Source organism: Polyodon spathula, chromosome 13, assembly GCF_017654505.1.
Source record: "Polyodon spathula isolate WHYD16114869_AA chromosome 13, ASM1765450v1, whole genome shotgun sequence".
NCBI lineage: Eukaryota > Metazoa > Chordata > Actinopteri > Acipenseriformes > Polyodontidae > Polyodon > Polyodon spathula.
Window position 1 is genome coordinate 37583153 of NC_054546.1, and position 26575 is coordinate 37609727.

General features: G+C 39.9%; 1 protein-coding gene across 11 annotated transcripts in view; it reads left to right on the forward strand.

Moving 5' to 3' along the window:
• Positions 1-26575, forward strand: part of cbfa2t3 (CBFA2/RUNX1 partner transcriptional co-repressor 3) — a 36426-nt gene that overhangs the window by 1990 nt on the left and 7861 nt on the right. For 7 of the 11 annotated variants that reach the window (XM_041268783.1, XM_041268786.1, XM_041268782.1 and 4 more), the window contains 3 exons: positions 22827-22973; positions 24543-24784; positions 25964-26053. In XM_041268783.1, the coding sequence (XP_041124717.1) occupies positions 22827-22973; positions 24543-24784; positions 25964-26053 (479 nt within the window). Of the gene's footprint in view, positions 1-5154; positions 6450-16118; positions 16144-22113; positions 22471-22826; positions 22974-24542; positions 24785-25963; positions 26054-26575 lie in introns of those variants that run through there. The other 4 variants (XM_041268791.1, XM_041268790.1, XM_041268793.1 and 1 more) reach the window with 4 other exon arrangements.

A 26575-nucleotide genomic window follows, 5' to 3' on the forward strand; every position in this document is an offset into this window, starting at 1 on the left:
ACTTAACCCCAAAAACCCCCCACCCCACTGGAAACACACACACACACACACTTTAGCAGGTAAGGCGCATAAAACTTCAGTTAGCTGAATTTCACTGGTGTGGAAGTTTAATAGCAGGTGTTTTTGAGAGAGAGAGAGAGAGAGAGAGAGAGAGAGAGAGAGAGAGAGAGAGAGAGAGAGAGAGAGAGAGAGAGAGAGAGAGACTTCCTGTGCAACAGCAGATGCGAAGGCGTCTGACACAGCTGGGCAGGTCGACTCTCGCGGTAGGGATATGGTTATTTCACAGCGGCGTTCTGGCTCATTCCACGCTCCTTATCATCACCCCTCTGACAGCACACACGGCTACAACCCTGTGCAGTAAGGACCACCGCCACCTGCTGCTGCTCCTCCAAATAAAATATGGCCAATGTTGTGTATCGCATGCTGGCTTCTAAGATTTTACTCTTTCATTTATGCTCATGAATTTTATCTCTGGAGGCCTGGGTTTGAATCCGGCTCACATCACTAGGTTTAAGTCAAGTTTTAGTCACAGAACCATCACACAATTTGGCACTTCTGCTGGTAAAAGCGTCAGGCGTGAATGGAGGATTGGGTCATTCTCAGAATGGGTGAAAATGCCCACTGTTAAACTCCCTACACACTCACGACCAGTGTGTGAGCACTGAGTGACGCCTTGCAGATGTCACAATCCTCTACAGTCTTCTTCATCCATCATTCGTTGTGTGGATGTTTGGGGATGGTCTTTGTTTTCCAGGTTGCAAGTCCAGTCTGGAACCCAGGGGCTCCAGTGGGACATCAGCAATCACTCTCCTTTCATGTTCACAGTAGCTATTTTAACTCATACTAACTAACAAGTTACAAGTAAGTTACACTGTTGTTAAGATAAAGCACATTGCAGCAGTGTGGTTGTAGTTGACAAACTCAGTAGATTAAAATACATATTTATGGATACAAACTCAAATTTTAAGATGATAAATTATAAAATTATAATATTGTCACTGGGTTTTAGGTACTGCATATCCCTCATAAAAACACACTAAATACAAAGCCAATATAGTCCAGAAGATTAAAAACAACAAAGCACAGGCAAGCACAGAATAATCTTTGGTAAAATATGGTAACTGCAAAGTAAAAGCATGTTAAACAGGAAGCATGGTGTATTTTTCTATGCACTGATACAGCTGTTTGGTCATCTAGTAACATTACCACATACTAATGAAAAGAAGCAACTGTCTGTGCAACCGGACTGCACTGTGTTTCATCACCCCTCCTTACTGTGAGTGTGTATCTCCCCCTTGGCAGCAGGCTTGTGGTTTCAATGAGGAACAGATGTTCAAGCTTCGATACATACCCTTGCCAAGCTATCTTCAGCTGCAGTTCTGCTTAACTGACTGCTGCACACACTTGCAATTTCTCTTCCCACACACACAGGCAAACACTCACTCTCTCACACTCACACAGTGGCAAACACACTCTCACTCTCTCATGTACACACACACACACATACAGGTAAACAAATACTCTCTCTCACACACACAGGCAAACACTAATTCTCTCAATCTCTACACGCGCAGACAATACTTCCAGACTCACTTTTCTCAAACTCACACTCACACAAACACACACACAGACACACACACACACACACACACACACAAGCAAACCATAACTCTCTCCCAGACAGGCACAATTACTCTCAAACACACTGTAAGCTATTGAAATACAAGAAAAGCATTCCCATATTCAGAAGGCATGAGCAAAGTTTGAATCTGTTTATCAGTCAGCATGCGGACTGTACTGTAAATCCTACAACAATAGACAAATTAAGACAAGAATGGGTTGCCGTCACTTTAAAACCAATACCAGGCGGCAGGGAACTGTCAGTCTTGATCTGGTCCGAGAGAGTTGTTACCATACCGTCACTGTCTCACGCTGCTATCACTGTGAGCATGTGCTATCTTTACAGGACTTGTTTCAAACCAAATATAGGGAAATAGAAAAAGTGCTCTGCAAATCTGTATGCATACAAATAGTACTGGTTTCATTTTAACCAACACAAAGTAGAGTGGATGCTCATTAATTGGCTGTTGTTTTTTTTTTTTTTGGCATAGGGTTGCCATGGAAACTCAGTCCTGACCTTAAACTCCCCTGCCTACCATTCAGTCCTGAGTCTCCCTTAGACAAAGGCAGCCTTAATGTGTGACGTTTCCTTTTGTCACGTGAACATCAAGCCATTAATTGGGACCACCAAACTATTTTCACTTGTACTTGGATTTGTAAAGCATTAGAACATAACAAATAAGCCCCTGTATTACTGAGCTAGTGTTATTACGACCCAGAGATTTTCATGTGTATTTTGTCATGCAATCTTGGAGCCTGTACGATCCCTGTAAGTAGATCGAAACAGATGCACGCAGTTTATCCTCGTCACATCGCACCGCAGTCTGTGCTCCCATTACTGCACAGGTTACCTGTCAGGCAAAGAAGATTAAGACACTGAAGTACAAGGCTTGACATGGCTCAAGTCCTGCGTATATCAGCAAGCTACTGACCCCACATCTACCAGCGCAGGCCTCCTGACCACCAAACAGTTACTGACAGCTGTCCTGTACAACCTGAAGCACACTGGCATGATCACTGGCATGCTCTACAGTTGCAGAACTTGCTACTGGGTGACAAAAGTAGACAGCTTTGAAGGCAGGTTTTATCTTTTTAGTCAAGCAATGTTAATTGCATTATATATATATATTATAACACTCAAGGTCAGAGCTGCACCCTGTACAACATGTACTACATGTACAGATCTTGTCCTAACATTGTAATTGGTGTTATTAGTAACCTATTTTATTGTGCATTTTGGCTTAAACAGAGAGAAGGTTTTTGTCAGAAAGCACAAAATCTGCCCATGTACTTTACATCTTTCCTCCAGCACTGGTGTTTAGCCCCATTAGCTACATTTGACAGGCACTGCAACCTATTGTAAATAGCACAATACACCTATATTGCAGCTAGACTGTTTTGTACCTCTCCTATTGTAGGGCAGTCTGATTCCCAGCAGGGACCTCCAGTGGCAGGCAGGCAGGGTTAACGGTTCCCCTTTGGGATCGCACATAAACGCTCCTTCACACCACAAGCAGCTTGGGTAATCCATCTCAGTAACAGTCAAATCAGTGACTGCTGAGCGGCCCCCCTGATAAAACTGTGATTGGTGAGGGAGCAGAGGTCAAAAGAGCTTTATTAAACCAACATCCTTGGACTCCAATTAGCCCCACTCCCACCCCCTCCCCCAGGACCAAAGATTCAGGCAGGTTGAAGCAACACTGTTACCTGGCTGCTTTACCAAGCTGTTTTTTTCTTTATTTTTTTAAATCAATTAATGGTAATTGATCACTATGAAGAAAAGTACTGCAATGTATGTTGTAATGATAGTAATGCCAAATTCCCCTAAACTGTACTATAGAAGGTGCTAGATATTTAAACAAATTTGTACAGTAGACATATAAGCTATGGTTTCATTTACAAAAAAAAAAAAAAATCAAACATACCGGTCGCTAACCAATTTAATACAGACAGCTGGATTTTATTTTTAAAGTAAATTATTAAAAGTTGACTGTGGTACACCATGATAAGAGCATTGCAGTGTAGTGAAGCACATGGTAAATAATATGGAGGGATAGTAAAGCATTGCAAAAAGGAAAAAGATGAAAAGAAAAAAGTACAGTTAAAGCGAAACCAGACGTGACTGTAAAATTATGCAGATAAAAATAAATAGTTCAAATGAAGGGCAGATCAAATAAACTAAGGCTATGGGAGAATACTACAAGCTCCAATAAATCCTATGTCTATGTCAAATTATGATGATTGTGGGAACCCTTAGCATTCTCAACATCTGCTCTGATTAAAATCATACATCTTGCATACATAGTGTACAACATATACTGCAAATATGTTTATATATTTATATAGAGAGAGTCTAGTTGTATTATCTTGTGTCAGCAGCCACAGACAGAATGGAGCCACATCTCTGAAACATTGCCCACAGTTAACTCATTCATATTGCAGTGTTACATCACCGCGGAGCAACTGCACTTTTCTTCTTTTACAACTTTGACATCTGCTAAACTTTAAATATACGAAATCACTTACAAATGACCGTTTTTATTCCAATTTAATACATACATACAGTCACATCACGTATATGTTAAAGGGCAATTTCCACGCATTATTGGTTGAAGCTGCTTGACTAAAATCTGGGTTGTTCCTTCAAAACGGAGTCTTGATCGTTAATTTCCAGTCTTCTGCTACTCACTAGTCTGTATACCAAAGGTAGCGGGTGATCATATGGTTAATGCATGTGATGTAATGGCATGAATTCACCTCCGACCACCTCGGACAGTAGGTCAGAATTAAAGTTGTCTGTTGATGCGAGAAAACAGCGCCACCCACGGGCCGTGAGTGGAAAAACAGTTTCTGAAAGGCATGGGTGTAAAATGAAAAGACTGGACTCCAGTGGTTGAATAACAATAGCTGAAGAAAGTACATTATACAAATAGGTCTAACTATGCAAGTGCAAATAAAAGAACAGTTTGTTTTGCAGCTCTCCATTCGCACTGGCCAAACCCTAACCTCAACCCTAACCCGTAACCCTCTCTCAACACTGACCAAACGCGACTGTAGCAGATGCTACAATAATAATAATAATAATAATAATAATAATAATATGTATGTATGTATGTATGTATATGTGTTACTTGTCGCTAATAAATAAACCACACAACGTTTTATCAACTTCTCCTGCCAGCAGCACTGAATATACCTCATAAAGAATGCTGGTATGGATAGATTATTCTGTTTAAATGTTTTCTTGAATCACAAAGAAGGGTACAAAGGGTAAACATATGTCCCACCAGAGATTAAAAGAGCTATGTTAGTATAGAGGATGCTTTTGCATTTTTCTGATGTGCAGAATCTGAATCAGATCATTGTGAATGTGTGTGAGTGAGTGTGTCTGGCAGTGTGAGAGACTACCAGATGAAAACACACACACATACACACACACACACACACACACACACACACACACACACACACACACACACACTCACAAGGAGGAGATTGCTGCTATAACTAGGGCAGTGAATCTTTAAGAGGTGGAGTTAGTCTCTGGCGAGCCAGCAGACAGTGCAATAGCAGAAGCGAGCAGCCAGCAAAACTGTCAACCTGTGGGTCTGAGAGGGCTGTCAAAGAGAGAGAGGGAGGGAGATTAGAAGCGCTGGAGAACGGATCTCTGCTCCAGATGGTGCTTTAAACAGAGACAGAAGGGAACAGAACGGAGAGAAGCGAGAGATCAAGACTATGTTTGTTCGCTGTGGAACCTCAAGACCGTAGCATACTGAAACACCAAAACGAGGGATAATACAAAAACGAGAATTATTGTCATCTTTGTGAATCATAATCTAAATTAAAAACAAAAAAACCCCATTGTATTATTATTATTATTATTATTCACTGTGGTTGTTTACACTGCCACTAAAGGAGCGCTTGTTTAATCGGCAATAAAGGAACTGGCTATACAGCGAGGTTGGTAGCAGTAAGTGTAGCGACCGGCGAAGGATTTCATGCCCAATTTTTTTGCATCATTAGGAAGAAGGAACACGCACCGACAGTGAGACCTCGACGTGCTGAATTCGTAAAAACAACATCAAAAAGCTGCCATTGTGAACTCTTCTATTTATTTATTTATTTATTTATTTAATCATAATGAGTCAGAATATGTAATTTCCTATAGTGAAAAAAAAAAATCATAAAAATACACGGCTAACGTGGGATCGTTGGACTCTCGCTTCTGTGTTGGAAAATAAACGGAAGATGAGGCATAAAGGGAAGAATAAACTATAGGGAAAAAGGGGAGACTGTTGGGAAATATTAGAAAAAAAACCCCTGAAATTTAAGAAATAAATTTAATTAAAAAAAAAAAATCCACGTTTTGAAAACTCCACAGGCTTAAAAAAAAAAAAAAACATCAAAAGGAAAACAAACCAAAGACAGATACAAAAGGGAAACGCTCAACAGAGTTATTCCAAGCATTGCAAGAGGACATTTCAAAAGAAGCAGCTGGGAATTGAATTACCTCAGAATTTATTTCATTGAAATGTCAACACCGCTCTAAATCCAAAGCAGTCGATTGTATTGTGTTTTTTTAATTGTTGTTGTTGTTTTTTAAACTTTCGACCGATGGAAGGATTTAAAAATAAATAAATCTTGTGACGAAAAGGTGCTGAAGTAACACACTTTAAAAACGAGTTATTTCAAACTGGTGGCTGAAAACTTATCGTTTATTTTTCTTTTTGTCCAAAAATTGATTTTTTTTTTTTTTTTTTTTTTTTTTAATAATCTACTGTGGATTATTCTTGCTGCAATAACCTCAGTTTGATCTCGACCTCCAAAAAGTAAGTGAATAGTTTTCTCTTTTATTTCGTCATATTTATTCACCCTTTAATCACACAATATTTGCCAAAGGATAGTTAGATAACGGTCTACCTGTATACGGAGGAGTGTTTAGCTATACATCTATACCCTGTTGCAATGCACCTTATAAACATGAAGCATATTGTAAGTATACTTTAACATAAATAACATAATATGAATGCATCGTTTTCTTTACAACGCTCCCCTATTCTATGTTTGATTTTATGTTCTTTGCCAGCTATTTCTAAACACCCATATAATTTCAATAGAACTGATTATGTCGGTTCTTTGTGGAAATACTATATATTGTTGTATGGATTGTTTGATAACTGTAATGCAAAATATTTGTTCTATGTTTTTCAAATGTATTAATTTGAGCTCAGTGTGTTACATAAATAAGCTATTGTCTTAATCAGATTACTGTAAAATAGCATGTTATATACTGTATAATCTTAATTTGAGGAACAGTACTGTATATTAGACATATAAATATCTGTGCAAACATTGTAAATAAATCATAAGTCCCAGTCGATTTTCGCGAAGCTAGACAACTATTTGAGTCTGATTGTGCTTTGATCCCACGGACTACAGTAACATGTTTGCTTTCGATGAGCTGTCAAGTTTGCAGTCTAAATTATTATTTGTTTTTTATGAACCTGTAAATTATTTATGTTTCTCAAAGTTAGGTGCGTTGCATTACAATTCAGACACAACGACTGAAGGACTGTCAGGTTTGTTACATTGTCCAATAAGAAGCTTCCTTCTCGTTCTACAGAAACATAACCACATTAGTTATGTTGGTCTTTTTATTGTTAGGTCTATAAACAAACATTCTTATATAGGCTTACTGAACATATGTCGGGATCTGTATAAAACCAAATAAAACCATTGTCCATAATTCGGTGCTTTATATTTGGAAGCTTAAAATACAGAACCGATATGGTTTATATTGGATCAACTGGTTTATCGTGTTGTTCAGTACTGGTTGAACCTAAACACAATTCCAGACCAAAACAACCATATAGTTCAGTTTAGAAAGATAGCTACATGTTTTACTACCATTGTATATATTGAGGGTTTTCTTTTTTAAAAGCTCTAATTAAAAAAAAAAAAAAAAAATATTCACATTAAGTGCTGTTTCTCATTTTAAATTAGCCTGCTTTCAAGTGACTGTTAATGATATTTATTTGTATTCATTTATAATATTAATGTAACTGTAGCGATATATATGTCATTGAAGGAGTGGTGGGCTTTGCAACAGGAGAACTTTTATATTTTTTCTGCAGGATTATTCGGTTGGTTTTCTGTACTCCCTGGCTGTGGTTACTATTTGTAGACTATATGAGTAATATTGTCTGAGATACAATATTTCGATTGATGGTTCTAATATTGTGTTGTATGCGCTTGGTATCATGTCTGAGATTGGGTAATGGATACGTATTTATATTTCAGCACAAGACAGAACAGGGTCTCAGATTTTAAAATGACATTTGATGTTTAGGGAGAGTCTGGACTGTAATGTCACCCTCATTGTGTCACATAAGAAGGAAGAGAGTGTAACAGTGATAGTAGGGTTAGCTTAGAGGTGTGGCTGTGTCTGTAGCCACCTGTTCTGGATATTTCTGTTTTTTTTATTTTTATTTGGTGATAATGAGGTGAATAACTGAAGACCTTTTTTTAATTCAATTTGCAGGGCAAGAAGATTTAATCATGGGAATAGTCATAGTCAGTAGTCAAAATAGATACATGAAAAACACAAAGAAAGAAAGAAAGAAAGAAAGAAAGAAAGAAAGAAAGAAAGAAAGAAAGAAAGAAAGAAAGAAAGTATTTGGGAGGTTAATCTCAGTGAAGAGTTTTGTATTTTTATGCAGAATTAAACTGTCAGCTTGGTACCTGTAATAGCTTCAGAGTAATATCTCATCACTCTATCAGACTGATGTTCAAGGTTGGTTCCCACTGTGCACCTAACAATATTACATATAGAAAGGCTAACAGAATCCTGCTTAAATCCTTCCGGTCCACAATCAAATGAGCTGCAAAGATTAGCACATATAGTCCCCTTCCTTTCTTCAGCATTGCTTTTATGTTATAGACATAAATGTACATGTATATATGTTATATATAGCCAGATATACTGTTACACAGTACATATGATTAAAAAGGTTTTCTTTTATAATATTCTGTTTATTGTGTGTGTGTGGGTGTGTGGTGGGGGGTGGGGTGTTCAGAACCCAGAAGCACTCCTGCACATCACTTTCATGTTGATCAATACCTGGGATCTGAGAGGTAGGCAGCCAGTTCAGTACAAACTCAGAAACTCTTAAATCACACTGTCAATGCCTTTTTTCCTGTGTCGTGATTGGTGACAGCGGAGTATCATAGCCATTCCATTCACAAAAAGTGATTACTTATGTTTGGCAGCGATTTACATGTTAGGATTTCAAAACCAGTCAGTACTGTATGATAAATGAATAAAAGATCTTTCTTTATATATTTTTTTTATCTGGCAGAACATATTGAAACTCTTGGTGAAGTTTAATTCGGTAGGGCTGACAGACCAGCAAAGGGTGTATAATCTGGAAACCTATGGAGTGCTATTGTAAAATGATATCAAAAACAAGTTGCTACAATGTTATTATTAGATTGCAGTTACAATACAGAGTTGTTACAGTGTAGCTGCATTGCAACTATACAGCACAGTTAACTCCAGTAGTTAACTCCAGTAAGACCAGTAGTTATATAATTTATTTGCAGTTTGAACTATTACACAATTTATTATGGGATCCATAATACAGTAATGTGAACTAATATTATTATTATTATTATTATTATTATTATTATTATTATTATTATTATTATTATTATTATTATTATTATTATTAGTAGTAGTAGCAGTAGTAGTAGTATTATTAGTATTATTGTTGTTGTTATTAAGAGTAGTAGAGTAGTCTGCGTAGACCCAGGTTTGTCTAGGAGGTACCTGCAGGATGAAGCCATTCTTGTGATGATATAATTCTTGTAATTTGAGTGCTGGCGAGCAGATGATTTGTTGTCACCTAATTAATAAGAGGAGCAGATGGTGGTGGGCGGAAGATTATTGCGCTATGAAAACCCAAAGCCACTGCGAACCAGCAAAGTGCAGGCATATTAGCCAAAATATAATTTCAGAAAGAACCCAGCTTGCAGCCTCTCAACACAATAGATAGAAAATCAGACAGGGGAACTGTCGTCTAACAGATTAGGGCAATGCTAGGACAAAACCTGTAAGAAATATCATTTTGGCTAAAGAAATTGATAAAGGTGACAAGGAAAAGCACATTTTAAACCCTATGGCACGCTATGCAGATGTACTTAGGTTGTGTTTATTGTGGGGAACACAAAAAACAAGACTCCAATGAATTGATGTAAACAGCAGCAGACGATTTCTGTTGCATGAGCCTGCAATCTGAGACGGAAAAGTTTTTTCACAGTTTTACAATCCAAACCCACAAGCACCCTTACCACATATCCAGGGGGATTACTAAGCAAACCCTAAACCCTAACACACTAATGCCATTGTACAATTACATGAATTGACTCCACTAACATACATCAGTGGGACGAGAGCATTTTTGCTGTGAGGGGCTGGAAATGGCTGGGCTTTTTAGACGTCCTAAAGACTCAAACGCTGAGGCCCTTGGCGAGGCTGTTGCCAAAATAAGCACTTTATTAGATTCCTGGAGTGAGGAAATGAATTTCTGACTGCGAAAATGAATTTCTGAGCTGTGAGCTGGGAGTTAAAGAGCTTTTTTGTTCGGCTGGGAGCCGCGGAAAGTTATGTTGGAAAAACAAACTTCAGGACCAGGAAAAGCAATGCAGGGTAGAGACAGGGGAGCAGTTGAGGGAGGAAGACACTGGAGAATATGAATTGACAGACAGTGTAGATGGTATTTATACCTAGCTAGATAGATGTACCACGTATCTTAATATAAACAGGTAATGTAAATTAGCTATTCTAAAACACCTGATATCTGATTAAGTAGAGGCTCTCAAAGTATTTTTTAGACTGAAAACTGAGGGAACGGCATATCACAAACAAGAAAGGTAAATCTTACTGTATTTCACTGAATGTACATTGTGTATTTTATCTGTAATCATAACACTCGTCTCCCACCACAACAGTCAAAGACCACTTTTGTGTACTGCAGCTTTATTGGCACTTTAGGCAACAGACAAAACGTCTGAAATGTGACACAAGCATACAGAGATAACCCACAGAAACTCACAGAGATGCGCAACTCTGGAGATTATAAATCAAGGCTGTAACTACAGGGCTTTGAAACAGCAGTAACCTAAAATGGCAGTTTTGCTGCAGATTAGTGGCCCAATTGCTATGGTTTCTCGCTGTTTATGCCTCGAAACAGTCCCCGTTTAAAAAGCGCATGAGTTTGAGTTTCCTCCACATGTGTTTGAAATTATAGCAACATGGTCAGCTCTGTGGGGGAAAACCCATCAATAGACCAAACGAGCCAGTTCCCAAACATCTGGGCAAATTAGAAACATATTGAACCAGCAGTGCAGGGAGTTGACGCAACGCAGCCAGAAAATTCGAGAGACCTTCTAGAACAGTGTGTGTGTGTGTGTTAGTGTGCATGACTGTTTGTGTAGGCGTGCCTGCACTTAATTGCAATGACCCCCCCCCCCCTTGGTATCAAAGCAAGGGTCGGTTGCTCTATATGATGCATTGAACATGATTAAATGTTGCAGGCTGCACAATACATTTAGAATCTAGAGGCATTTAAAAAACTGTGGGCTTTGCAGAACAGAATTAGCAGACAGCGATGTTGTGACGTGCATGTTGAATTAAAAGCTGTTATCTCCCTGCAACAGAAGCTCCTGCTATCGGCTATTACCCTGTGTAAATGGGTAACAGGGAAGCAGTGTTGTTCTTCAGTCAATTACTTACACCTTAATCTGGACCGTACCTGCTTCATCCTGTCAACAGTAAGAGCATTGTTCCTAAAATTGAAACTGGTGAAGGGAATGCTCCTTTGCACACATATATATATATATATATATATATATATATATATATATATATATATATATATATATATATATATATATATATATATATATATATATATAATTTGCTTTACCAAGCTTGTAAGGTTACTCTATCACTTTTATGGTTTAAACAAGTGCTGTAAATTAGCTATGACAGTACAGCTTAGATAGGCTGCAGGTTAATAGCAGTGCTTTAACTGTGATTAAGATGTTAATAGTGATTCTAAATTGGAATTGGAATATATAGTTGCAGTAACTGTTTATCCAGTTCTTTCTGAATAATGAAGGGTGCTCTGTACTTTCCACTTTGTATTGCTTTATACCTGGATTTGTGACAATAGGAGGATGGTATCAGTTAAATTAATGGACACAATAAACTTTAGGTACCCCAAATTTAGGGAGGAAATTGGAAAACTATGATGCTCTACCAGCCTAGAGTTGCAGTGTAAGCCCTGGAAGACAGGGATACTGTAGATTATTGGACAGGGATAGATGGTTATCTGAGCTCTTGTTGTAATTGCTTTTCTGGATAGTGTGTATTTCAAAGCTGATTGATTTAGTGTACATTATGACGTGATCTAGTTTGTGATCCAGTACGTGATGAATGCTTGATGAGGGCACCTCTCTAGGGACCAAATGCAAATACTAAATACAAACCGGTTTTGTACAGAAGTACACTGCACAATTCACTGTGGGAATTACAACTGAATGAGATAAGTAGTAAAAATGTAATAAATATACTGTAAAGAGGGAGAGAGGGAGAGAGATTGCAATACAAATACCTGGCCTCTGAAATGGATCTGTAATTGTTTAATTTACAATATACTTTAACCCTCATAAGGTAGCCTGGAGTCCATTTGGACCCCACGGTGCTTTAATATCAGTTATTATGTGTATCGAGAGACTTGATTTTTGTTTCCTTTTAGGTAGTCGTCAGGCACCCATCCTGTTACACTATGCAAAGGATCATTTTATTCCAGGTAGCCTGGTTGAATTTCCCAAATTGTTTTAGGTTTGGGTTCCGTATGGACTCCAGGCATAGTTTAGCGGTGGACCCAACGTGCTTGCGTGAATATCTCAGGCACTGTAATAGCTGGTTCAAGGCTTGTTTGAAAGTACAAATTTGGAGCTTTCCAATTATGTATTGTATGTCCTGAACACACGTTCTTAAGCGAAACTACGGCAAACTGAAAGGCTTGAGTCATGTGACATGAGTTAGCGCCTAAGTTTTGTTTGTTGCTTATTACTTAGATAGATTGCATCCTGTTTTCAACGTCATTTAAAAGTGCAGGCTTTGTGCTTACCATTGATGTCAAGCATGTCCGTGTGCGTGCTTTCTACCACCCCCTCATTCAGTTCTCCAGTGCTGGGACGTGCAGCAAATCGGTAGGTGCGTTCAAGTGCCTGTAACTCAAAAACAGAAAACGCTAGGAACACACTCAATTTAAATGAAAAAGGAGGTTTGTGGCTTTCCAATGATATCTCGTGCCTGGGTGAAATGTTCCTAGAATAAACTACAGCATCCAGCATACAGTGATGCCTTCACTTGCTAGGAGAGAGCTGTGCGCATTGGGCATCTTATCCATTTTGCAGAGCATAAACAGTACGTTATACCAAACAATGGCTTAAAGTAAAGGAAAAGCACAATAAAGTGTTCATACACATTTTCATTCATTAATTTACTCCAGTTATTAGTTAGATGTTGTTTTATTGCTGGAGTCTGGTTGGTCCCCTGGTTACCAGGAAAGTGAGTTTTCTGACTTGTCCTTATGAGGGTTAAACATGGATGTCCTTAAAAAACATATTCTGTAATGTATCCACCTGAGCAAAATAATATTTTCCGATCGCAGCTATATCAAGCAGAGTCTAAAAAACTGTCCTATAACTAAATCTTAACAGTGACATGTCAAAATACTGCTACATTTAAATAATAAATTAGGACCAAATTAATCCAAACCTGGCCCTTTACTTACGTTTAAAGACAAAATATGCAACTCACAAAGTCCCCTTTTATAAATGATATAAAGGACTGCAGCATTGAGGTCTATCATCATTTAGATCAATATGTTAAAAAAGCTAAATTGAACACCCAGATGACTATGTAAATAAAGCATTATTGAATCAAATTGGACAAAGAAAAAATAACACAGGGAGGGAAGCAGAGTGGAAGAGAGAGATACAGTTGAGAAGCAGTGAGAGATTAGGTCAGTTGATCAGTACGAACAGGACTGCAGGGGCCAGCAATGGATTCATTAACCTATATAAGACTGCAACATGGACTGAGGCACTCTCACGTACTGCCTGGCTGAACAATGCCAGACTAGCTAGTATTATTGCTGAAATTATACAACTGTCGCTGAGTAGGATTCTCGGCATTCTTGCACTAGCAGACAGCCGCTTAGTTCAGAGAACTGCAATAGAATTGCAATATGGTTGGTTAAATAACTAAAAAGGGTCTTTCCTGATGTTTTACATCATTATAGAGACAGAAATGCACTAACGTGATTGCGCTGTTAGATTTCCGTGACCTGGGTACATTGACAATTGTCTGAGTTTAGCTTTCTTTATTGGCAGTCTCTGCAGTCTGTATATTTTCCAAAGGCATTTCTTAAATGACAGCTAAATTGCAGTTTTACAGTGTAATCTAAACAATTTAGAGCCTGTTTACTAATTCTTTACAGAAAACAAGCCCGGTTTGTTCATATGGATAGTCTGTGAGTGTAATTTGGCAATCTCCTGTTATTACTTGCAGCAGTAGGATGTAATAAATGTCAGCTCTGTCATAGGAAGCAGATGAGACAGGAAAGGAAACAGCTATTTATTAAACCCTCTTAAACATGTCTTTAAAAAAAGACCTTGCCATAAACCGGGCTCTAAGTGATGAATAAAGGGTTGCTTCCAATGCAGAGCTTGTGCAGGTGTGGTAACAATTTAAAAATAAATAAAGAAATAAATAATGAAGTAAATAAATAAAGGAATGAATGAATAAGTAACCTCTGAATGGCAGCTGTCCTATATTTGCTCTCGTCCATTTACACTGATCAGTTGTGTTTGTTTCCATCACAACACAAACAGCAGCTCAGGGGTTTATTCTACAGTTTTGTTCTGTGTCTCTGGTGGCAGCTGGTGTGTGTGTGTGTGTGTATGTGTGTGGGGGCGGGGGGTTGTGTTCCCTGTCTCTCTGAAAAACCAGGCACACCTGTCAGACAGGAAGTACAAATCCAGCTTCCATTCTGTTTCCTGGTAACATCTCGACCAGATACTCCACTACCTCCTAGAAAGAGAATGAGAGAAGAGAGAAGGGAGTGAGAAGGAAGATAGAGAGATAGAGAAAAGAGAAGGATGACAAGAAAGAGAAGAGAGAGAGAGAGAGAGAGAGAGAGAGAGAGAGAGAGAGAGAGAGAGAGAGAGAGAGAGAGAGAGAGAGAGAGAGAACAGATATAGAGGATTATACAAAAGGAGAGGTAGATGAGAGTGAGGAGGGAGAGAGAGATAAGGCAAAAAGAGAACAAGAGACAGGAAACCCAGAAAATAAAAATGTACTGCAGTCCATCCAGGTATCCGTATCGAGAATGATTAGTAAACCATTCAGTGCAGAGGACTCAAAACAGGAAAAGATGTCAAGCATCTGGCCTTTCAGTGTCACGTATTATTTCCCCTTTTTGAGCAGGGGTTTCAATTAAAATACAGTCCCATGCTTTACAGCAAGTATAAACCAGGGCTGTGGGCTCAATGAACCAGAGCATGGTAATAACACTGAATCTTGTATACATGTAATTGTGTTGTTACATAGAGAGTGGTTTGACGGGAGCAAAAGGCAGGCTGTTTGAGTTGTTTTCTTTTCTTGTTGGGTTGTCATCGGCACTTTGTTTTCTTTGTCAGAATCCTCAGGCGGGTCCTCGTGGGGGGCCTCGCTTCCTATTCCCAGGCTGCCCCTCGCACTGCCTGTGTGCAATTAACAGGGTAATTAAAAGCTTGATGAGCTAATTGGTGTTCCGTGGAGCTGCAGATGTTTTGATAGGAAGACCTGTTTGTGTAAACATAGGGAGTAAACAAGCTGATCAGGTATGCCTGTGCCAGGTTAATTACCAACTTGTTCTCCTCCCAGAGCCAGAGACAATCATAAGCCCTGTCCTGTGAACAGAACAGTACACACCTACCTTAGCACAAGAACCAGACACTCTACATTTAAACATGCAATCCTAAACTGACAGGTTAAATAAAATTAATTAAAAATATATACTGTAAGTGAAGTTCACAAACGGTTTGTGTGTGATAACATTGTTCAGGATTGGTCTGCTTATTGTGAAAGCTAGTGCAAAGGCAAATAACAAACAATTGTACCAATATAGAAAGAAAAAAAAGAAAAATGGTCTTGTCTGCTGGAATTGCAAACTTGAGTAGGCCAGTGGGTTTGGCAGTACTAAGTTGACCTGTAATTTCTTATGTTTGTTGAAGTGTATGTAAAACAGTTACAAATGGGCTCTCTCATCTTGTTTTTTTTCTTTGTTTATACTGCTGTGTCTCTCTCGTACACTTTCTTTCTCCCAGACACTCTTCCTTTCTCTTTGTTTCTCAGTGGCAGGTGTGTTCTGGTGCCCTCAATCCCCTTCTCCTCAGAGCTGGCAGGTGCGTGTGTGCGTGTGTGTGAGAGAGAGAGAGTTAACGGTGGAGCTGTGCCCTCAGGGCTGCCTATCCCCAGGTGCCAGAGGAGAGATGATGATTATCAAACCGAACCTGAAAACGGCCCAGGAGTACAACTTTAAAAATGCCTTCAAATTGCCTGAACAAGAGAGACAGAGAGGGATAGAGTGTGAGAGAATCTACCCGTCCAGTAAATTAATGGAAGACATGAGTGGTTTACCCTCCTTCAAAACTGCAGCTGCCATTATTGTAAAGTGTTCATTTCTCCTATTTCTCGCCCTTCAATCTCTTTCTCTCCCTCCCATACTGCAGTAGGTCAGTGGTTTTCATAAACAGGAGCTTGTTTCTGTATATGAATGCAAGTTTATGTTCATTATAACTGCTGTTAAAATACTACATTCTTTAAATAATGTATCAGTTTAGACCCCCATTGAAGGCTGCAGTATTTCCCCTTTTCTCTGCAAATATATTAACTGTATTATGGTTCAGGGTTAAGGAATAGTACTGCAAGGGCATACTAATGACAAAATCAGACATACTATCCTGGCTTAGCAAAGCATGGTAAATATATAATATACTCATTGAAAAACTACTGATTTACTGTGCATATGTACCAACTCCATTCCAGCTCTTACATGCATGTATATCCTTCATTCACTCTCTATCTCTTTTCCCAGCCCCCCTCCCTCGCTCTCTCCCTCACACACTCGCTCTCAGTGTTGTCTCTCTGTGCCAGCGCCGAGTGATATCCTAACACAGTCCAGATGGGCCTGACTGGGGAGTTGTTCTTGGCACCAGCCGCCGCGGCAGAATGTCACAAATACTTTCCTTTATTTAGGAATGGCTTGGGGTTAGGGACTGGAGTGAGAGAGAGACTCTCCTCCACCATCTGGATTTCATTTGCAGCCATTCGGAGAGTTTGAAGCTTTTTTCTTTTTATAACAAACAACATACAAAGTGTTACCCCTTCATGCCCAATTCCCAGGCGAGACCCGTTCCCGTTCGGTTTAAACTCGGATAAGAAAGAACTATATATATATATATATATATATAAATATATATAATATATATTATATATATATATATATATATATATAAATAAATTAACTATATAAAAGACATAATTTTGTCGACAGCTTCGACCAATACTGCTTTTAAAAAACAATTAATAACAAAAAAAACTCCAAAAATGGACATGACTAATACTTGAACAAGAGTTGAACAGCTGCTGTTACACAAGGAGTTTTATATTTAAACAAGTAAAAGCTGGGTAATATACAGTAGTTGCATATACAGTGGTTTAAAGTAAATGTAGTGTATTATCTGTACCCTTATTAAAGGAACTTAATAGAGGTAGATTTAAGCAGTAAATACTACAGTGCTACTACAGTACTGTTGTTTTTTTTATAAAACATTAAAATAACGACTAAACTATGATATACATATACCTGTTTGGCCCATGAGAATAACAGTCAATGACATAAAAAAAGATGTATTTTGTAGTTTGGAAATTTGGTGTGTCTTCTCTAACTACTTATTCAGAGAGGTCCAGTGTTAAACCCAGGGATGAATTCTCGCTAGCCTGGGCTCACTGGACATTCCAGATATTTCCATTCCTGGCAAAGGCCCTTATACGGATGGAAGACAAGAAAACTGAGTCAAAAATGAGAAAAGAACAATTTTCTTTCCCCCTGCAAAGTTAATAATAATAAAAAATAAAAAAAACAGAGAGGAGAAACTCCCAAATCCTTAAAGTAGGTCAGCCTCGGACAGAGAGCTGGAAATCATTGTCTGCTGCGACTGATTGAAACAGCACCTGGAAATTCATCAAATTACCTTAAAACCTCTGCTTTAACTCAAGGCCGGTATGTTGTTGGCTATTGGGCTTTGATAATATCACACCAAGTTGTGGAACCATCTTCATAATGAAAAACAACTTGAGTGCAGTTTGGCTGCACTATAACTACAGTTGACATTCTGAACACGGTTGAAAAGACAGGTTTCAATAGCGTTTGCATGGATTGGTTCAATGTGTAATTATCATTATCTTTTTATTTAACTGGCTGATAACTGATGGATGCATGTAAATTAAGCGTGTGTGGATAGAAACCAGTGTGCAAAGCAGTGTTTTAATGGTAAATAGAAAAACATATTTAGGTAGCTTAATCTGGCGTTAATTCCAAGATGTCATATTACTGTTAGTTCTATTTTCACCATATTGCACAGACCCGTCACTGTAATTGAAAATCAATATAGAAATAATGGTAATTAATAACACCTTAAGGGGAGGAAAATATTAGGATTTTTGTTTTTGTGCATCATAAGTTAGTGTCGGTATACTTTGAGCCAGTAATCTTGTGAAATGTCGATAGACCAATGAAATAAAACATTATTTTCTCGTGCTCACAAAGGCTTAAGTGGCCCCAGGTGTCACAGATTTAGGGGTTTTGGGGTGTCCGGGAGAAAGGCTGCAATCCTAATCCGTCTGTTTTCATGGGAGTCCTGTATTTGTGTTCAGTCCTCCGTCGGGTTGATGGAAAGCAGATGTGGGCAGGCAGGCGGGCGTGAGGCCAGAGCAGCTGGGAGAAAATAAAAGCAACTGCATTCCAGGAGAGCAGGAGAGAGAGAGAGAGAGAGAGAGAGAGAGAGAGAGAGAGAGAGAGAGAGAGAGAGAGAGAGAGAGAGAGAGAGAGAGAGAGAGAGAGAGTGTCTCTATGCATATGTGTGTGTGCCAGTGGGTGTACTTGTGTTTCTGTCTGAGTGTGTATAGGATACAAAGGATGAATCGTAATTTGATTGCGCAACCAATTTTATATTAGGTGTTTGCTACCTACACATTGCAATAGATGTTTAATGTAAAGCAACACATTTTATAAAGGAATGAAAATGTTTTTCATTTAAGCATTTTATATGCGTTAGCATCTAACCAGTATGGGGTACTTAAAGGGTAGTGTATTGGCAACGTATTTGCAGCCTTGTTTGTCCCAATATGTGTGTGTGTGTGTGTGTGTATGTTTGCCAGTATGTGTGTATTCAGTTCTCATCCGTGCATTTTGTGTGTGTGTGTGTGTGTGTGTGTCTGTTTGCGTCTCTTTGTATCTGCACCATGTAATTTGCCTCAGCTTGTAATGAAAAGGCTTCTCAGCTCACTGAATTGAATGGAAAGGCAAGGGCTGGGCGCAAACTGCAAACCATACAGTTCAAAGACGAACGTCTTTCCATTCAACTTATGCGGATGTCAATATTATTAACTCATCACAGCCATACTCTAGTTTTGTTTACTTGGAAACAGCACAATTTGTTTCTCAGCTAATAGCGGTGTAGTGAGGAATAACTCTAACTGTCAATAAAATGCACAGGTCCGAAACCTACCGTTCATTAGGGTGCCATCACTGACCTGAAAGAAAAGCAAACAAACTGAGAGCTTTCTTTAACTCAGTACGGTACCAGATATCAGTTCAAAAACAAGGGAAATACAAGTGCACCTTTCGAAACCAGAACAATCTTATTAGCTAGAACAAGCCGACAGGGTGCACCTTGTGGTCAAATGTGGTTTGTAGTTTATTGAATCCAATTAAGAACTTGATACTGCAGCACAGTAGACAGGATCCACTCTGTAAGATCCCCAAGCCTGGGAAATCGCCTCAGCCATGTTTAATGCATTATAAGATCTCGTCTTTCTGGGACTTGACTCTGTCCTTCAGCGGCGATGGGAGCACAGATGGCCGCAGATGGTGTGGACTCTGCATACTTTCCAATATATTAAAATGAAATCCAGAGCCGTATCCTGCCCTGTCCTTTAGCTGGTCAGATAATCCCTGCCCCGGCAGAGCAGGCATACCAAGTTCAGTTCCAATTCTTCTCTCTAGACCTGGGGACAGGCAGCAACCTTTTTTGTGTGAAAGAGCCAAACATGGGATTTTAGAGCAGTTGCTATGTAGACAGAGGCCTTGATGTTATTGGTCGACCCTAACACGTCAGGTTGTTGTTAGCTGTGTCGTTCTTGGTGTTTTTTTTTTTTAGTTGTAGCGGGCTCCTCAGTGCTGCTAATCAAAACAAAAACAACAAGCAACAAACAACATTTCAGCATTGGAAGCATCCCAAAACAGTTGACATATTTATATTTAGAAACTTAAATAATGAAAGTGTTGATGAGAGCAGAAGGTGTATAAATACAGAGAGCAATGTTGTAGGGCGCTACACATGGTTGCCTAAAGCAATACCATTAGCTTTTCTTTATCTTTTATGCACACCTAAGAGACATACAGGGTCATTGAATGGAACAGATATTTCTCTCTAATAATTGTAGGGCCAGCAGTAAGGCCTAGGGAGGCTTCAGAAGAGGAGAGCTGAGTTTCCATCTATTCTAGCAACATAGCGCAAAGGAAGGCTATGCAAGGGCGAACAGTGGGTGAGACATACTACATCATAGACTTTTTAAAGTACTGTGGCCCCTGGTGTAAATAATGTTGACAGACTGTAACCCACAAGTAGATCAAGCCTCTATTTTTGTGCACATTGTAGCTGGTATATTTACTCCCAGAGGTATTTTGTATTAAAGCAGTGTTAAAAGTAGCATGTGTTTACTATACAAACAGCATGGCAGCACATGTATTTCAACTTCCTACCTTGCTGTGGCTGCCCTGTCCAGTGTCCAATGCTAATGAGGGCAGCAGACTATGTAATCTCCAATGCCTGCTAGGCCTGTCAGCTGTTAGTTAGCTCTGAAACCTGTTAAAAATGCACTATGACATAGGCAAACACACACAAACCCACAGACTGGGTAAACGGAGGTGTGCTGTGTACTAGGGATCTGCAACTTTTTTAAACTAACATCAGATTTTATCTTTGCATTGTATACTGTGCCACTGTTGGTAAAATGTTGAAACTGTGGTTGTTTTGATTTGGTTTTTTGTAGTTGCATGATCTTGTAATTATGGCAAGGACTGAAGGAAAGTCAAATCTCCTGTGCCACAGTAAAAGTATAGTTAGACCTCAATTTAACTTTACTGTAAGTTATCTCAGGAGTCTTTACTAGTGAACTCTTAATGCACAATTAGTGCACAATTAAAATACCACAATCTTGGCTGTAGCAATCAACAGCATTTTTCTATGGGACTTTTCATTCTCACTTTATGTCGGAAATGTATATGAAAATGTATCATCATTTTGCCATTGGGAGATCGTTGGAACCAAGTACTGACCTGATCCAAGTGTATCTCAGTTCATGATTAAGTGGTAGTCCAAGGTTCTAACATGCCGGTTAGCTGTGATCTCACTAGACTGTGCTGTTGGCCAAAAGCCAGTTAACTCTTCTCTCTCTGCAGCTACTGTACTCTCATGCCATGTGCTAATTGCTGGTCTATTTGTGGTTTGGCACAAATGCCCAACGCTTAGTTATTTCTGCCTTTTGGTTAGTAAGTGTGTAATATTGTAGTTAGTAAGTAGTTTTTTCCATCATGGTTCAAAGCAGAGTATCAGATGGGGGCTGGTGCTGGCAGGCTAGTGGCTCTGTCTAATTGACTTTGCAGCTTCCAGTGTCAGCACCAACGAGGTCAAACACACTGTAAACCTATCTGAGCTGCCTTGCGAAACCCATCACAGGACTCATATTGATGTTTATATAAGTGCCTGGAGATGGGGAATCTCTTTCCACATTCACTTCCCCTGTCAGGCTCCTTGACAGCCAGCTTCTTCTAACACTGTGTCTGTTTGCACTCAAACCATAGCAGCAAGTATTTAAACCGATAAAAGTGTCTTTATGTGGTTCAACACACAGCCCGCTCTGTGTTTCTTGTCAGAGTGAGCTCCTTGGGCTCTGTGTAGTTTAACAGCAGACTCACCTCCAATCAGCAGCGCAACATGTGGCCCTTGTGATCTTAGAAAGGCAATGCCACCTGACTGCCGTTTGCGCCGGCCAGGAAAGCTTGCCTTGTTTGGTCCCCGATCGAGGCCTGTGATAGTTCATGGAAGTGGCCGGCTATTGACGGACAGCGGCAGGTCCTACTGCACTTGCCACCGGCCATCAAGTGCCTGTCCCAGGGGGTGAGAGGGAGAGACATGGGGCCGTCAGCAGCTGAGCGGGAGAGCAGGTGTTCCGGGACGTTTCCAAGCGCACAGACATTTCTGTTTACCTCCAGCACTCTCTTCGTCTCTCCGAGCTGCTTCTGCCTCTAGTTCTCCTCTTTCTCTATCAGTCTTGTTCTCTGTTTGTGAGCTCAGTGACCCTCCTTTTGTTCTTCTTCCTCTTTCCTTTTCTAGATTTTTTTCTTATTTGCTAGGTGGACCTGTATCTTTCCTGCTCTTCCCTTGGTCAGTCTGGCTTGGTTGTTTTTCTCTCTCCCTTTCTCACAGATGGTTATCCCTTGTGACCCTTTGCCTCTCTGTCATACCTTATTTTTTCTTTATACACCTTTTTGTGTGGAAAAATATCCTGCTTTTCTAGAATATTGGTTCCTTTTCAATCTGTTAGCAACATCGCGGTTTTAATTTGGGAAATACATGATGCAGTTACAGTGCGGGTTACCTTGTTATGCGCCAGTTAGTTTTTACTAATTTCAGGTGCTGCAGTTGTTTTTTTACTGCTGTTCTCTTAACCAGTTTATCCGGTGGAAACAGTCATCTCTCTGTTCCATTAACCTCTCTCCTTTTGTCTTTGTGACCCACAGGTAGCAGAGAACTGAAGGTTGGAACAATGCCAGATTCACCTGCTGATGTCAAAGCCCAGCCCAGATCAACTCCACCCACTATGCCACCACCTCCCCCCTCCGTTACCCAGGCAGCCAATCGTAACACTTCCTTCACGCCCACTACAAGTAAGTCATCACCACGGCAACCGCTGCAGGGTTCTGATGGAGACCTGGACTGTGTTTAAAACGTGGTTCACATTACTGTCACAAAACTGAGAGATAAACAGCTTGACAGCGCTTCAGAGACCTTTTGAATTATACATGGCTAAGTAGTTTTAGTTTTGTAAAAATGACAGGTGTTTTTTCATCTTTCAGTTAATTTAAGATGCTTAAAAAAAAAAAGTACCACATGGCTTCAAACAGTGATGATGTGTTTGCTCAAAGGACAACCGCTGGTCTCAAACCTAACTCAAGACAGTGATCCATTCAGGTAGAAAATCTGTCAGCATTCACAGGTATCTTTTTGTCATCCGTTTGCAGTAAATTTAACAGCAACTGATTTCCTGTCATAGGTTTCAATATGGATTTCGGAGATTCGTCATACTGTTTCATCATCTGAAGCGTGCAAAACCACACAGGGGGTCAAGGTAGACCAATGTGCATGGTGGAGCCTTTTCTTATTTGCACCAATTTACATTGGTTTAAGTGCTTACAAGCACCCAGTGAGTAGCTGTTTTAAATTACAGTGCTGTTAATCTGCAGTCTGCTGTTGTCTGTACTGCCCTTGTCCTGCACAAGTGTAGGGGTGCTCCTTCTTTGTGGCTTGTTGCAGAGGGCAGCGCTCTGATCCAGTCTGGTTTCTTCCCTATATAGCAATGGCTATTCTCTTTGTCTGCAGCACAGTCTGCTCTTAGCTCTATAACCAGAACACAATTGGCCTGTCGCATGGTTCCCTACACACAGGGAAAGGAAGAGGGTTTGATGTTCCTGGGAGCAGATTAACATGGGTGATAGGGGGCACTGATATAAAGGTGTGACCTGGGGAGTGTGCATTAACTTTGGTTTAAATATCTGTATTTGAACTGCACCCCACAACCGGAAAAGCAGAACGTTAGAACTGAAAGTTTTAAACCAGTCAAGCAGCAAAAACGTAAAACATTTTTACAGTCATAGCACCATATTCATTTGCCTATTGTGGCGTATTTAAGCAAAACTCAAGTTATATGTTACTGGAAAAAATAAAAGGTAAGAACGAGTGGTTGAACCTGAACACAGATTCTGATTTCAGCTGAGAGACATGTTCAGGGTTTAATTTAGCAACACACCTGCTGTCAGAATAAAAGTAACACCGTGCTGCACACATATTTTTAGCACCTCTTCAACAAGTTCCCCTAATAGTTCTGTTCTACTGACTGAGAGAGAGAAACAGAGATTTCTTTGGTTGGGTGGTGAGGGGTAGGTTAGGGCAGTCAGAAAAAAAACAGCTGTTGTAAGGCAAAAGTTTAGTAGACTGGAACGAGCAAAATCAGGGTGATGCTGTTTTGATGCACTGTACAGCTCTCATTGATAGTAGGCTTGAAATTAGGATTGGGTGAAATGTATGTGTAAATGCTATGGGCACATTCCTATCAGGTACAGTGAAATCTCTCTATTCCAACCACCTAAGGAGCTGGAGAGCTGGTCTTAATGGCGAGTCTTGAGATCTTCTTGGGAAATCTTATTGGTTGATTGATGTTTCTGTCTTTTCTGTGTCAGTGTTGAACGGGAGTAGCCACTCCCCCACAGCCCTCAACGGCGGCCCCTCCACTCCGAACGGCTTCAGCAACGGGCCGGCCATGTCGTCGACGGCCTCCCTGTCCAATCAGCAGCTCCCTCCAGCCTGCGGCGCCCGGCAGCTCTGCAAACTGAAGCGCTTCCTCACCACGCTGCAGCAGTTCGGCAACGACATCTCCCCCGAGATCGGAGAGCGCGTCCGCAGCCTGGTGCTGGGCCTAGTGGTGAGCCTGCCCATCCCTTTCCATCACTGTCTGTGCATCTGTGCGTTTTGTAACTGTCCTACATTTTATGTTGTTCTACGAAGCCAACAGTGCACAGATGGCTTCAATTTATGTCATAATTAGGCTTGCTACTATTCAATTTTTATTTTTTTGCCAAATCGGTGATTGATATCGACGTTTATTTTTGGAACAATTTACCTTTTTTTTTTTCGATCTTTATTTTTCAACTGAAGCAGAGAACAGGTGAAATCGACCTTTATGCTTAAGAACCATGGTTACCAACATTCTAGTTGAAATAACGTTTGGTCACAGCGGAGCTAACTTGTATATATAAAGATCCTACACAAATTTAAAAATGGTCTCAAATAAGTCGTAGAAAACGCAACATAAAAGTGTATTACACAGACTTTTATGGCATAGATGTACAAGTAAAAATAATATGCACAGAACAAAACATTAGATAGCTGAACTGAACTAACTTGCACTTGTTATTCTGAGCTCCGCCCCTCTCCTGCTTCAGCACTCAGTCACTGGAGGCAAGGCAGGCAGGCCCGCTTCGTCCTGCTGCGGAGACTTCAACACCATCGGTGTTTTCCTCTTGCGCCCCTTTTTCAAATCAAACTAGTAACTGTCACCATATATACCTATAATAAGAAAAGCTGTACACCTTAACCCGTTAATTTCAAAGTAGGATAATTTCAAAGTAGGCAGATTAAGTGACAAGTGCTGCAGCTGGTAAATGAAAGTGCACAGTTGGTGCAGGTTTGATGATTGACTGTCATTTAAATGAATGAGAACATTCTAGCGCTGCTTCAGTCAATGAGATCTGTCAGAACAGAATGAAATGATTGACTGCGAAACTACAGTAGCCACTGAGTTGACTGACAGCGACCCCCAGCCATTCAGAGCGGATCGGAGACGGGACAGACAGCAAGTATTAAAACTACACAAACTAGAAATGATTTCTAAATTATGGTTTTGGTAAGGAAAAAATAGCCACCGTTTTTTTCCGACGTTTATTGTATATAAATTGGGAATTCGACATTTAAGGAGCTTTAACGCTTAAAATCGAAAAGTAGCAAGCCGAGTCTTTCTGTCAGTCTGTCTGTTTGGCGCAGTCTATCTGCCTGTCTGTGTGTCCTCAAAGTTCAGAATATAACCTGCTCTGTTTTCCCATAGAATTCGACCCTGACTATTGAAGAGTTTCACTCAAAGCTCCAGGAGGCGACCAATTTCCCTCTAAGGCCCTTCGTCATCCCCTTCCTCAAGGTGAGTGCACAGAAAGAAAACAGCGCAAACACAGCACAGATTCTGGAGTTTTTAACCATATTGTAAAATGTTTTATTAGCTTTACAACGATTTAATTATGCTGGACTGCAATCTGTTTTAAAATGATATAGGCAACATCAGGGCATTACTCCCACCTCCAATTCCCCCGTAGCCCTTTTTTCACTTCCTAGATTGACTTTTTTTAACAAGAACCACTCAATCAGCACCCAGCACGTAGAGCCTCAAACAGCACTGTAACCAGCCTTCAACCAGCAACTCATCCCAAGGTCATCGTGCAAAAATCTACAGGAAAACATAAAGCTAGAGGTATACAGATAGGCAGATGGACCCTACTATTTATACTTTAAGGAACTGTATTTTTTGACTGGGAAATGTTAATATCTAGTCCTATGGAAGTCCACTGAGTCCTTGTTACTTTGTGTTTGTGAGCGATGAAGTTCATTGTGGTGTCTCATTACACTATATATCTGAAGCCATACTGAAGATGTGAATACGTACCCT